The sequence below is a fragment of the Sciurus carolinensis genome, chromosome 8, assembly GCF_902686445.1.
Source record: "Sciurus carolinensis chromosome 8, mSciCar1.2, whole genome shotgun sequence".
Taxonomy (NCBI): Eukaryota; Metazoa; Chordata; class Mammalia; order Rodentia; family Sciuridae; genus Sciurus; species Sciurus carolinensis.
In genome coordinates, this window is record NC_062220.1 from 35,687,976 (window position 1) to 35,702,313 (window position 14,338).

General features: G+C 41.0%; 1 protein-coding gene across 1 annotated transcript in view; it reads left to right on the top strand.

The window, feature by feature from the left end:
• Nucleotides 1–10,625: 10,625 nt before the first annotated feature.
• Wnt2 (Wnt family member 2) overlaps nt 10,626–14,338 on the top strand; it is a 44,764-nt gene continuing 41,051 nt past the window's right edge. The window contains exons 1-2 of the mRNA XM_047559877.1: nt 10,626–11,116; nt 13,207–13,433. Coding sequence (XP_047415833.1) covers nt 11,034–11,116; nt 13,207–13,433 — 310 coding nt within the window. The 5' untranslated portion in view covers nt 10,626–11,033. The remainder of the gene's footprint in view (nt 11,117–13,206; nt 13,434–14,338) is intronic.

Genomic DNA, 14,338 nt, shown 5'->3' on the forward strand with positions numbered 1-14,338 from the left:
TCTGTATCAAGTTCTAATATTTACTTAAGTGCTATATAAGTGGTTTCAGAAGGAAACCTACCTACCAGCCTCCGTCTTTAAACAGAGATGGAAAGTTTAGCTCTTTTACATTTATTGTGATTATTGGCCTATTTGCATCTATTTCTACCATGCTGTTAGTTTTCTTTTTAAGCTTTTCTACCTTCCTTTTTTTTTATACCAGGAATTGAACTCCCAAGGGTGCTTACCCACTGAGCCACATCCCCAGCCCTTTTCTGTACTTTATTTAGAAACAGGGTCTTGCTGAGTTGTAAGCACCTCATTAGTTGCTGAAACTGGCTTTGAATTCCCCACCAGCCCAAACTCCTTTTCTACCTTCTTTTCTCTGAACTTTTGAGGTTTTTTATCCTCCCCCTTCCTTTTCCCTGTTGAACTATAAATTTACATCCTTTTAAATTCTTTTTAGTGATCACCTTTAAAATTTTAATGCAATAACAAACAGAAACACTAAAGGGAAGCAGTTGCTCTCCATTTCCCTTAGCATTGAAAACAAGGAAATGTTTACCCTTATCATTCTTTTGTTTCACTTCACCTTGAACACCTATTCAGGTACTTATCAGTATATCATTTGAATATTCTCTTTTGTGAATTGCCTATTCAAGTTTCTTCTACATTTTATAGTTAGTGTGCCTAGTTTTTTTTTTTTTTTTACTGATAGTTTTTTAAATATTCAGTATAAATTCTTTTATTGATTATAGTATTGCAAATGTTTTCAATGTCTTGCTGTTGCACTTTCTTAATGATATCTTGATGAAGAAAATTTCTTAATTTTAATTATGTTTGATATATTTCTCTTTTCCTTCACAATGGTTTTTAAGTTTTATTTAAGAAATCTTTGCTTATATAAAAGTCACTAAGGTATTATCCTATATTTTATTCTTGAAGCTTGATTTTTTTCAGTTTTCACATCTAGGTTTATAATCCATGTCAAATTTTTTTTTAATTATGGGAGGCAGGGCCCAATATTAAGTCTTTCATTCAGGTATCTAGTTTCTCAGCTGCAACCGTCTACAGCCACACCAACCTGAATGCACCTGATCTCAGATATCTAGTTTCTCTATGCCCAAAAAAAAAAAACAAAAAAAAAAACCTATCTTCCTTATTAAATTGCCTTGTGTTTTGCTGAAAATCAAGTTGACCCTATCTACATGGTTTTTTTTTTTTAATTCACTATTAGGTTTCTTTTGTTTATTTGAGTATTCTTGCACTATACCATCCTGCCCCAATTATTACGACTTTATAGTAGATAAGCTTGATATTGCCTAGTGTAAATTTTCCAACTCGGTATGTCTTTAAAACGTCCATGTTTGTTCTAAGCCTATTGCATTTTCATATACATTTTAGAATCAATATCTGAGGAACTTTATCTCAACTTCGAATTTATTTGAGGACAAAGTCCTTGGACTGAGAGCTTTATGTTGGAATAGGACTTTTGGACTTGGAAGAGAGGGAGGGTAAGTTTATTTTCCATGTGGAAAGAATGTGAATTGCTGTGTCCAAAGAGAAGCCTGGAAGATTCTATCTTCCAGAGGTGACAGCAATAATATCTCCTACTGTCACATGCTCTTCTTCAGTGTTACCTTGTTACTCCTATTGAGACGCACTCTATTTCTTGCCCTCTTAAATCTGGATAGGTCCTGTGACTGCTTTGATGAGGTTCAAATGTAGTTTTAAACTAACTTGGCAATTTTTACTTCCTTTGTCTAGGAGTTAAGAAGTCCAGGTGATATAGAGTATCACAGAACTGCCAGATATAAGACTAAAAGTCATATGGGCCCTCAGATTCAACTCTCAGATGAATCCAATCCTAACTATAACCACTACAAAGATATGGAGGATTCCATACATGAACCACCAAGCTGTCTAGTCAACCCACAAAACTATGAAAGTTAATAATATGTTATTCTTTAAAGCACCAAGTTTTGGGGTGGTTTGTTATACAGCAATAGATAACTGGAAAAATTGTATATTTTATTTTTTATTGGTTACCTAGGAGATTATAGCATATATTCTTGACTTATGAGGATCTCAATTATGGATTCACAATGATGCTTTTTTCTTCAGTTCAAATATATTCTAACATCCCTTGAGGATTCTTTTATTCATAGATTATTAAAAGTGCATTATTAGGACTTGGGATATAGCTCAGTGGTAGATCACCTGCCTAGCATGCATGAGGCCCTGGGTTCAATCCCTAGTACCACACACACACACACACACACACACACAAAGTGTTTAATTTCCAAGGGTTTGAAGATTTTTCTTGTCCTTCTTCTCTTAATAGTTTATATCATATCTTTTTCTGTTGTCCTTTTTACCTACCTGTATTATTGCAGTTTAATTTTTTATAGACAATATCTAGCTGGGTCTTGTGTTTTTATCATTCAGACATCTCTTTTTAAATTACTACTATGTTTGGACTATATATGTTTTACAAAATTATTATTTTGGGATTCAAATCTACCATTTTATTATTTGATCGCTATTCGTTCTCTTGGTTTTTCATCCATTTCACCTTTCTTGCCTTCCTTTGGATTTGAATATTGTTGTTTAATTTATCTGTTGTTTTAGCTGTCTTTTCATAGTTTTAAAGTGATTGTTGCAGGGATTATATTATACATACGTAATTTTGATAGTGTACTTAGAATCAACATTTTACTGTGTCAAGTGGAATGTAGAAAGTTATTACCATGCAAGTCCCTTTTTCCTTCCTCTTTAGATTGTAGTTTCTCATGTATTATTTCAACATGCAATGAAAACACTATCCAAGGATGTTGCAATTTTTTCCTTCATTCACCAATACAGTTTAAGAAACTGGAGAAGGCTCAAATAATATTATTATATCACCCATCATTTATAACTATCATTTCTCTTACCAGATTCTTCACCCAGATTCTTCAGGTTTCCTTTTTGTATCCTTTCCCTTCTTTCTGAAGATACCCTTTAGCAATTCTTTTAGAATAGGATTGCTAACTATGATTTCTCTTTGTTTTCCTTTATTTGGGTATGTCTTTATTTCATTTTCATTTATGAAGCTATTTTACTGAATGTAAATTTGGGGCTCATGGTTCTTTTTTTCAGTGTTTTAAAAAAAACTTTTCTTCCACTTTGAGAAATCTGAACTCATTCAAATCATCTTTCTCCTTTGTTCTTCATAAGTATTGCATTATTTGTCTATTTCTGTTTGTAAGATACTGACTTTGCCTTTAGTTTTTGGTAATTTTGTTATGAGTCTTGGCATTGATTTCTTTGAGTTTATTCTGTTTAAGGTTTATGAGCTCCCTCTCCCCCAGTACTATGGATTGAACCCAGTAGCACTGTATCACTGAATTATATCCCCAGCTCTTAGTTTTTACTTTGAGAGAGAGTCTTGCCAAGTTGCCCAAGCTGACCTCAAACTTGCAATCATACTACCTCAGCCTTCCCAGTACCTGGGATTACAATATGTACCACCATGACAGATTTTCTAAACTTTTGAATCTGTAGTTTATGCCTTTGGCTAAATTTAGGAACGCTTTAAGCATTATTTCTGAAATTATTTTCTTACTGAATGGACTAAATCTCCTCTTCTCCTAAGATTCAGGTGACACATGTTTTATCTTGTGGTATTGTTCCAGAGATCTGTGAGGTCATTGCTTTTTCATTCTCTTCTTTTAACTCTCTGTTAAGGTAGCTTCTATTTACTTGTCTTCAAATTTAATTATTTCCTCTGTTATCTCCATTAACCTTATCCAGTGAAATAAGTGCTTCAGTTAGTATATTTTTCAATTCTAAATTTGTGTGTTTCCTCTTTCCATCTTATATTTCTTTGTTGAGACTTTCTATTGTTTCTTTCAAGAGTATTCATCCTTATTTCCTGGAAAGTTTTAATATCTGCTATAGAGTCTGAAAATTTCAACATCTGTTATCTAGGCAATAGTGTCTCTTGGTTATCTTATTTGAGTTGCGTATTCCTATTTTGTGTGTGTGTGCACGCCAATAATTTTTATTGTATCCTGGGCATTTGGAAAAGAATGCGAAGAGACTCTAGGTCATGTTTAAATCTTACCTGTTGAGAATGCTGAAATTTTTGTTTTAACATACCATCAACCCAGTTGGGTTAAGGGTGAAAATTCCCACCAGCCTCTGTATGTTCTGGTTCTAGTTCAGTTTTAAAAGCCTTTGCAATAATATCATGACTTTCTGATGTGCATAAAACCTAGTGGCTTCTCTAGGACCTGGGTGTTGGTCTATCCCTACAGTTCCATTCTCAAAGTCTTTGGTATGATCTTCAGGCATATCCCCATACACACAGCTTAGACAGTAAGCACAGGAATTCACATACAACAATGCAGGATTGTTTCCTAAAGGTTCTAATTCTCCATGACTTCCTAGATACTTTTCTGGTTCAAGGACTCCTCTTTCACTTCTGGTTCTCAAATGCTCCAGCCAGAAACTTTGGCTTTCATTATCTCACTCTGCCACATCCTTCCTGTGACTGTACCCATGTCTGGATACATGGCCATGGAATATGTTCCACCTTCCTACAACACAGTTCCCCTGGAGATTTTCCCATCTCTCAAAATGTTAGGCACCTGTAGACCCCCAGTATTACCATTGTCACTGCTGTTAACATCAACACAGGCCTGCCCAGGAGGGTTGCAATGTAAAAGAATTGAGGATTCCTCCCACTCTATCACACCCTCTCCAAATCCTTAAGTCAAAACTAGAGACTTCTCTGGATACCTCTTCTACAGGTCTCTCTCTCTCTGTGCCAGGTTTCCACTTGAAAGTTTTGACTACCTAGTGTCCAGGCTATATGATCCCAGAGGCAAAACAAACTTGGACACTCACTACAATTCCTTAATATTTGGAATTTTAGTCTTCCCAATCCACCTGTTACCTTTGGCTTTTCAGAGTCCTGAAAGAGTGTCTTCATGTGTTCTATCCAAGTCATATGGTTATATTTAGTAAGAGAGACATCCCATTTCACCTGGAATTGGAAACTACTGCTGCTTTTTGTGCTCATGATATCTATTTTTCTTCTATATGTTTTAAACTTCAAAAGATATTAAAATCATTGTTTTGGTCATCATTATTATTTTGTGTTTTTCCACAAATTTACCTTTCCCAGTGTTCTTCATTCCTTCTTGCAATTCCATAATTCCATCTGGGATCATTTTCCTTCAGTCTACTTACTCATACTCTGCTAATAATGGATTTTTCTCACCTTTTTGTTTGAAACCTTTTGTTTGTCTTCATTTAGGGAGGATCTTTACAATTCATATAGAAGTCAAGACTGGCAATATCCCTTCCCCAGAATATTTATGTAGTCCTATTTTTTCTCTTCTCTTCTTCTAGATCTCCCATTATGTCAGGCCTTTTTGTTCTATCATATTAATCATATTTTCTGTATTTTCAATCCTTTAAGTTTTCTCTGGATACTTAACATTGACATCTCTTCTGGATACTAGTACACTACTCTGCTGATTATAGGTGGTAGCTCCTCAACCCGTCTATCTAATTTGTAATTTCAGTCATTGCTTTCCTCCCTCTCCCTGCTTCTGGATTTTTATGTTAGTCTTCTGTATGGATTCCAACACTTTGTTAAAATTATCTGTTCTTCTTGTTAATTTTTTAAAAATATTTTTTAGTTGTCAATGGACCTTCTCAGTGGTGCTGAGAATTAAACCCAGTGCCTCACACATGCTAGGCAAGCGCTCTACCACTGAGCCACAACCCCAGCCCCTCTTGTTAATTTTTGAATTTTAATTTTAGTTATTTTGATTTCTTTCACAAAACCGGAATTGTAAATTACCTGTAGGTACATTTTTTATTTTTCTGTTTCCCCCCCCACCGAGTCTTTTTTTTGGGTTGGTTGGTTTGTTCAATTGGATATAATTTTTGATGATACTTTTTTTTTTTTTTTTTTTTTTTTTTTTGGGTACTGGGGATCGAACCCAGGGCCTTGTGCTTACAAGGCAAGCACTCTACCAACTGAGCTATCTCCCCAGACCCCCTCAATTGGATATAATTAATCAAAGTTTGAGGAGCCCCTGAATGGTGCTATGATCCTCCAAGTAGCATTTTTATTTGGATTGCAAATAGAGTCCCCATGGTTTATCTTGATCTTTTCTAGGCTTGCTTTTGATCTTGTTCAAGCTGCTCTTTCATTTTTGCCCCTGCTCATGAAGTGCAGTCCTAATTCCCTAGTTAAGAGGAAGAAGAATCAACAAACTAATACCACCTCATTTTTAAGGGACATTTTTACTGATTTTGTATTTCTTTATGGACTTTTTTCTTTCATCATTTAAAAAATGTCATGGCATTGTCTTCCGGCTTCCATCGTGCTGATGAAAATCCAGTTATAATTCATATTCTTGTTGCCTTGCATTTGATGCATCTTTTTCCTCTACCTGCTTTATTTTTCTCATCTCTGTTTTTTAAAAATGTTTGATCATGAAGTATGTAGGTGTGATATACTTTCAATAGTTTCTCCTTGGGGTTTTTTGACCTTCTTAAATCTACAACTTTGTTTTCTGTCAGGTTGAATGAACTTGGGGCATTATTTCTAGAAATGGCCATTATTTGCTCCAGTTTCTTTCCCCTTTTTTTCTGGAATATAATATGGAATTCCATATATATTTGTATATATACATACATACATACAAATTGATATTGTCCCACAGATTTCTGAGATTATTTAATTATTATTAAGTTTTCTCTCTGTCCTTCAAATTAAATACCATACTGTTAGAAGTACAGATTTTATAAATTATTTGTACTTTTTGGTTCTAGAATTTTCTTGTTTCTTTTGACTTCCATTCTTTACTGAAAATTTTCCCTATTTGTTTCACTCTGACCATTTTTCTTTTAAATACTTGAACATGTCATAATAACTACTTTAAACTTTTTTCCTGCCATTTCCTACATCTGGGCCATCTCATAGCCAGTTTCCATTGACTGCTTTCTCTTGAGTACTGGTTACCTTCTTTGAGTTTTTCATATATCTGCTAATTTTTTATTGTCAATTATACAGGGTAGAGAGTCCATATTGTTTTTTGGTTTGTTTGTTTTGGGTGCTGGGAATCAAGCCCTGGTCCTCACTCATGCCAGGCAAGTGCTTTACTGCTGAGCTATAAGCCTGGCCCGCTAAGTTGTCTTCTTTAAGTGTTTTGCTCTTATAAATCCCCCTGTCCTGTACAATTGTTCTTATTCTTTATTAGGGCATGTGATATGAAGAAACAAGATTTTTAATTTTGTCCTATGACACTCTTTTTATACTAAGGCATGGCTTTTCTGTTATCTCACCCAAATCAGTAAAGTGCTCAATGAGGTCTCTACCCTGCTAAGCTGGAACTTCAGTGTCTCTTAACACTGTATGACATGCAGCAAGCAATCTGTTAGGCCTTACAAAGTCTTTCCATGATATGAAGCCCACTTCTTGCCCAAGGACTCATGCTGAATCTCCATGTAGGTATTTGGGGCTCCACTTTTCATAGCTACCTACTTGCAAAAATGCTACTCTGCCAATTTCAGCCATTTCAGCAGCCTCAAATTCTTCTCTCCCTCCTCAACTGAGACTACTGCTCAGTTTGGGTTCTACATGTTTGCACACCAAAACCAAATGTGCCCTTCAGTAAAACCAGGACATATGATGGATTGGCTATGGAACTCACCTCATGTGTTCCCTTTCTCTTGAGGATCATTGCCATGTGCTGCCTGCTGTCCAATGCCTGAAAAGATTGCCTCGTATAGTTTTGCCCTGTTTTACAGTTCTTTTTCTGTAGAACAAATTGGATACCTGTTACTTTCTCAGGGCTGGAAACCAAAGTCTTCAGTGCACATTAATTTAAATGCACACTTAGATTAAAATGGCTGATATTAGAACTTTTCCTTTGGTTAATGAGTAGCTATACTGAATCAGTACTTTCTTCCTACTGCCTTAGGAAGAAACTAGTTCAGAATGAAAGACAAATGACTATTTGGTTGAAGAAGTAACTCCATTTTTAAAGGGTGGAGATGGTTTGGTAGTAAATTAGTTCTCTTTCTCTGCCCTGGGAGATTGGACAAACAATGGATCTAACTAAGAAAATAGACTGACTCATTTGGCTACAACACTATATTGAAGTTACAAGCAAACTAACATGAATCTCCAAAAAACGAATTGGGTTCTGTATACTGTAAGTGAATCTTATAGTCAAGTCTGACATTTCTCATTGAAGAATAAATCATATATTAAATTCATAAAGAAACTCTGAACCCTTCTTACCTCATCATCTGCTATAGCTAGGCTGAAGTCATATGCAATTTGCTTCATTATTTATTAACTCTTCTTTAGGTTGGTAGTTTTCATTGAAAAAGGGGTGAGGTTTGGTATGTCATTCTTTCTTCCTATTTTTTCTGAGCATTTCTCAACTACCTCTCCTAGTGAATACTCCATCTTCAAAGGACACATAAAGAGAATAGGTGCAGATGAGAAGGGAATAAAGACTTCTGGGTAGGAACAGAAGTTGTATGGGGCTAAGTAATGGCTCATAAATGAATAGGGGTGGAGTAGGGAGGGAAATGGAATCACAGATCTGGAAGAGACAAGTCATCTGGTCCAGACTGCCTCTAGACAGGTCAGGAAGGGGTGTTTGGGTGGACCTTTTTCACATCAGGATTTAGATTTTCCTGAACTTTTTCAGTCTTTTACCTTTCATCCAAACTGATTTCTTCTCTGCAAGACCTGTGGTAGTTCTGAGGACAACCTGTCCCGAGATGAAGTTCTTTGGAGCAGATTTAACTAGCTTTAAGAATGGTCCATTCTTTTTCCAGGAGATCTGTTTCAGGTTTAGGTCATTACATTGGCCTCACCATCAACTGAAGGGCAGGTCTCCCTCAATAATTCCCTGGGCGGAGAGGAAGGGCTTCTAAGCTGATGGTAACACTCCATGTATTTCTAACACCTCTGAGCTGTGAGGACACGATGTGCTCAGATGGGTGGAACTTTGAGTTGGAGTTTCTAATCGTTTAAATTCTCATTCTCCATAAGAGAAGCATATAGCTGCCTACCTTTCCCAACATACACATTCACACCCCTGCTTTATTCGCTGCTAGAAGTAAAACTTTGGCAACTTATGGTTCCCCAGGGACCAACCATCTCATCTCTTCGTCCCAGTGCTTGGATTCACTTCAAGAAACTGTGGGACGAAAGCAAGTGAAGGTAAATTTTAGCTTATTCCTCTGCTTCACCGAGGAAGGAGTCTCATGAGCGTCACCATCGAAGTACATAAGGTATTGCAGGTTGGCGCTATCATGCCCCATGCCCCTCCCCCACCGGCGTGCACACGTACTGAACAGAAACGTGCCCACCTCCCCGCCCTTGCGACCAGCACAAACCGAGCAGAACTTCCCCTGGGTCGCAGCCCAGCGATATGGAGCGGCCCTGGCGCAGAGCCCTGCTCTTCCCCAGTCGTGGGTGGCGCGGTGCTTGTTTCCCTCCCCTCCCTTTCCGGACCCAAACTGGGATGTATCTGGGTCAGCCTGGGAGGAGCCGGACCTGCCAGGGACCGGAGTGGGGGAAGGGGGTGGCGATGACAGCATCTTTCAGGTTTTTGGCATCTCTGGGCTTCGCCTTCTCCAGCCTGTCGGCCCGCTAGCTCTGGGCTAGAGCTGACGTTCTGGCTGTCCTGGCCCAAGAGGTGGGCGGGGTGGGGGGGAGCCCGCCCACCCCTGTCCTTCCTATCCGGACGCCCCCACCCCAACCGCGAACAATGAGGCACCACCGCCCTCACGGGCGCGCATACACACTCCATATTCCCTAGGGCACGCTCCCCAGGCGGGTGGTGGGTCCCCCGCCCCAGGAAAAGAGCAATGGAACAGTTCAGGGCCGCTGCGAGTTCCTGGTCTTCCTTCCTTTCCGGTGATAAACGACGGGGCTGCAAGCCAGATGCTGCTTAAGATGCTCCACCCATGGGCCAAGCCCCCTCTGGCCTCTACAGGACTCAGGGACCAGGATCGAGGGTGCTTTTACCTCCGCAAGGCACCTGGGCTGAGCACCTGGGCAGTGGGAGGTGCAACCCAACCTGAGGCGTAGACCCCTGGTGAATGCTTGGCTGCCTTGGGTCCTCCCTACGTGATCTTTTGCGCTTGCAGCGCCTGGGAGGAGCTGGATGTGCGTAAAAACCGCACCTTCCCCAGCACTTTGGCCAAAACTGCTGGGTGAGGTTCCGAAGGTCAGGAACCCTCCCGGTTCCTCTCCCTGCGAGCTCCCAGCACCAAGAAATCCAGACTATAGGTCTTCATTTCCCAGAGGCTCAGTCCCTCCCTCCCCAGTCTTGCCCCTTATAGACAAGGCAGCTCCGAATTTGCCAAGTGCTCTCTTCCTCCCAGTGTCAAGGAGAAAAGAGAAGCAATCAGTTGAAAATCATCTCTGGGTTCTTAAGTCCTGTGCACAGCAATCTCCTTTACCTCCCCCTCATCGGGGACTTGTTTGCCTGAGGGTAGCCTCGCCTATCTGGAAAGCACATTTCTGCGACTGGAGCCCACTGATGCTCTTCGGTAGGGAGCTTCCCTAAAGGTGCCTGCCTCCGCGGTGCTATCAGCCACGCAGAGGTGTTCCTCCTCCCCTGCCTCGCTTCACTCCCAGACATCTCTTGCCATCATTTCATCCACCCCTGTACAAAGCCTGGTGCCCCCAGCCCCGCCTGGCGCAGCTCCCCCTCTCTGCGCTCCGCGGGGAGAACGGACAGGGGCGCGCAGAGCTCTCGCACTGCCTGTGCTCGCTGTGCCTGGGGAATTGGGCTGTGGGCGAGGCGGCCCGGGCTGCCCTTTATCGCTCCCTGGGCTCGTCTTTTGAAACTTTATCAGGGAGTCTCGCCACTCGCAGCAGACGCGAGCGAGCAGGGGGCGGGGGCGCGGCGAGGCGCCGGCAGCCGTGACGAGGCGCTCCCGGCGCTGAGCGCTTCTGCTGGGGCACGCATGGCGCCCGCACACGGAGTCTGACCTGATGCGGACTCAAGGGGATTAATATGAACGCCCGTCTCTGTGGGATTTGGCTCTGGCTCCCTCTGCTCTTGACCTGGCTCACCCCTGAGGTCAGCTCTTCATGGTGGTAAGTCTATGCATTCATAGGGACGCGGACTGGATTTTTGGAGATGGGAGTGGGGACCGCACTGGTCACATAGACCCTCTGGTCCATGCTTCCTTGCAGCCGTTGCAATTGTAGATTCGGCCTGAACCCCCATTGCTGCCCTCTTATTGCTGACTCCTTCGGTTTTCTAGAAACCCATTTTAGCTTTGACAACTCCAAAATATCTCATGCCCCTCAAATGAGATCCCTGATGTTTGGTTATTTGGATATAGCTGAGTGACAAAAATCGGCCAAGTTCTTATCTTAGCCGGGTCTCTGACTCTAGCACAGGCGTGTGTGTGTGTGTGTGTGTGTGTGTGTGTGTGCGTGCGTGTGTGTGTGTGTGTGTACTTCATCTTGAAAACTACAACCTCCCCACCATACTGCGTCCTCAAAAAACTGCCTCAAGATAAATCAATTCAGGCAGTCAGGGGTTGTAGAGCCCAAAGCGTGTGATTTTGTATTATTTCCCGTCCTTCCACATTCCTGATGCTTCACCCCAGCGAGGCAGAAGAACATGTTGCTGCCTCCAGGTAGGGACTATCACCTTGATGCAAACTACTAACCCTATGGTGTCTAAGATGTTATGCTGTGCAAAACTGTCACCCGGGAGACTAACGTTGCTGCTGTCCTTTGTTGAGCAGTTGATATGCTGATCTGTGATTTGTTTATTTTGCATAATGATGGAATGTTGACCCGTAACAACTCTTAGCATCCTTAAAAGTACTAAAGATAGATTCTTCGCTTTATCCAGACTTCCCTATCTTTGCACTTGCTGATCTTGGAAAAAGATGGAATTGAGAGCTCTCTAACTTCCCTGCACTTGAAAAGTTTCAGAACAAACGTAAAATAGCAATTCAGAAAGATTGGTTATCATGGGCTATTTTCTAGGCTTCGGCAATAGTAAGGAATGTCAGCCAAATGAAAGACTAAAGAAGGGAACTTTTTAGGAAGACCCTGGAGTTCTTCAAAGGGGCAAGGAGAAGTGCTGATGGGAAGAGGGGTTCAATTCCTTTCTAAGCTCATTCTGAGCACTGAGACGTTTAGCCTTGACATTGCTGACATAGGATCAAAGATTGATTTATCAGACTGACCATTTTTCAATAAAATGACCATTTCTGTTTCCATGGGTGTATAAACATTATTTATTGCTCAGGCATTTTGTCACATTGTCTCTCAGCTGTCACTTAAATATATTTTTTGGAAGTCACAGCTGTAACGATTTTATGATCATATAAAATAATGAAAATACAAGAAAAAGACATTCTCCTTGTTTGATCGCTTCAAAAGACACCTATGGCAGCTTGGGTTTATATAAAAGGTACCTTTCTAAACATTTCACAACTAATAGAGAACATCTGGGTAGGGATGATGATGTAATTTTTTGTTAAAGTTTCTTTTCAAAAAGTACTTTATGGAGCTATAACACTGTTTGCTTCTTCCAAACATTTAGTATCCTTAATAACAATAGAAAGAACTTTTTTCCAAAGGTTTTCTATGCAAGCCAAAGAGAGCTAGAAATTGGAAATATTTAAAGGGGGTTTTTTAGTAAGGAAAGAGTGGCATGTGTGTGAGCGCAGTGCGACATAGACCCCAGCAGGTGTTGATTAGACAGATATGGATGGTTTATAAGACATTAGGTCAAATGAATGGAAGCAAGGAGGTTTTAAGATGGGCTTCTCACAGGGCCAAGTCCAGACACACCTTGTCACCGAGAGGAGAGCCTTCTTGGAAGGAGTTCTGATGTGTTCTTCCCAAGACCACCGCCTCTCCCTCACCCCCACTTCAGCTTCCCAACTGCAGACCTTGCCTCTATGACCTTGCCCCAAGCATCATCTGATGGATCCCTGCTTCCTGTCCAAGAGACAGTCACCACTCTATTTGGTGGCGGCTTCCACATCACTCACCATGCTTCTCTTGCCTGCTTTCCTACTGATGAAAACTAAATAGTCCTTGCTTTCTAATATTACCAAAAGGATAAGGAATCCCTATTTAAAATCTGATCTCCTGGGGAACACTGAGCCTCACCTGACGGTTCACGTTGCTCTCACCTCTCTGTTGGTTCCCCACAGGTACATGAGAGCTACAGGAGGCTCCTCCCGGGTGATGTGTGACAATGTGCCAGGCCTGGTGAGCCGCCAGCGACAGCTGTGCCACCGACACCCAGATGTGATGCGTGCCATTGGCCTGGGTGTGGCTGAGTGGACAGCAGAGTGCCAGCACCAGTTCCGCCAGCATCGCTGGAACTGCAACACCCTGGACAGGGATCATAGCCTCTTTGGCAGGGTCCTGCTTCGAAGTAAGTCCATCCCTGACCCCCACCTCACCCAGCCCTGTGGACTCCTCCTTACACACCTCTGCCCTCACTTGGTCTTTCAAAGGTCCTGCTCGTCTTTTCCTGCGTCCTGTTCACTCAGTTTGTGCTGTGGGATGGTGCTGCTTAACTTTACAGATGAGGCCTGGAGAAATCAAGGAACTTGTCTAAAGCCTTAGAGGATGCCAGTCCTAATGTAGGATGGAGTGCCTCAGGCTGTCGTCTTTTTACTCTTTATCACCTCAACCCTGCCTGTCCCTCCGGGTTCAGATTTTGTCTCTAGATGGGAGGCAGCAGCCACAGGACTCTTTCCACTTCTGTCCTTTACCTTTCAGGACTTGAACTTTCCAGAAAATTTTGAGCAGGTCAGGGTAGAATGCTCAAATCTTTTATGAGCCATAGATTATCATCATTACCAAAAAACACATTGAAAATGTTTCTCAGAAACAAAGACAAATCACACCTCACCTCTTTTGACCTTTCAATTTGGCTACTCAGAAGTGGGTTGCTCTGTATGCAAATTAGACATTATTTTCAATAGATTGTCAATTCCATAAGGGCAGAGACTAGCCTGTATTCCTGGCACCTCGCTAGGAGGCCCCATTCATTCATTACAGTGAGTGACTGGATGAACTTGGAGTGAGCACCTGTTATTTTCCAGCTACATTTTAGTCAGTAAGATTATTTATGGAGGATGATGAATACATAAATTTCTTTTTCCTTAGTAGGAGACTTAAACATTATCTAATTACATAATAAACTTCTTCAAACTTCTGAATATTGAAAGTAGCTAACTAGCTAGTACACAATCAGAGAACACTAAATGAAAATCAGATTTTACTTTTAAATATATCCATCTATTAACCTGGCATTATTAGTATTCTCCAGGA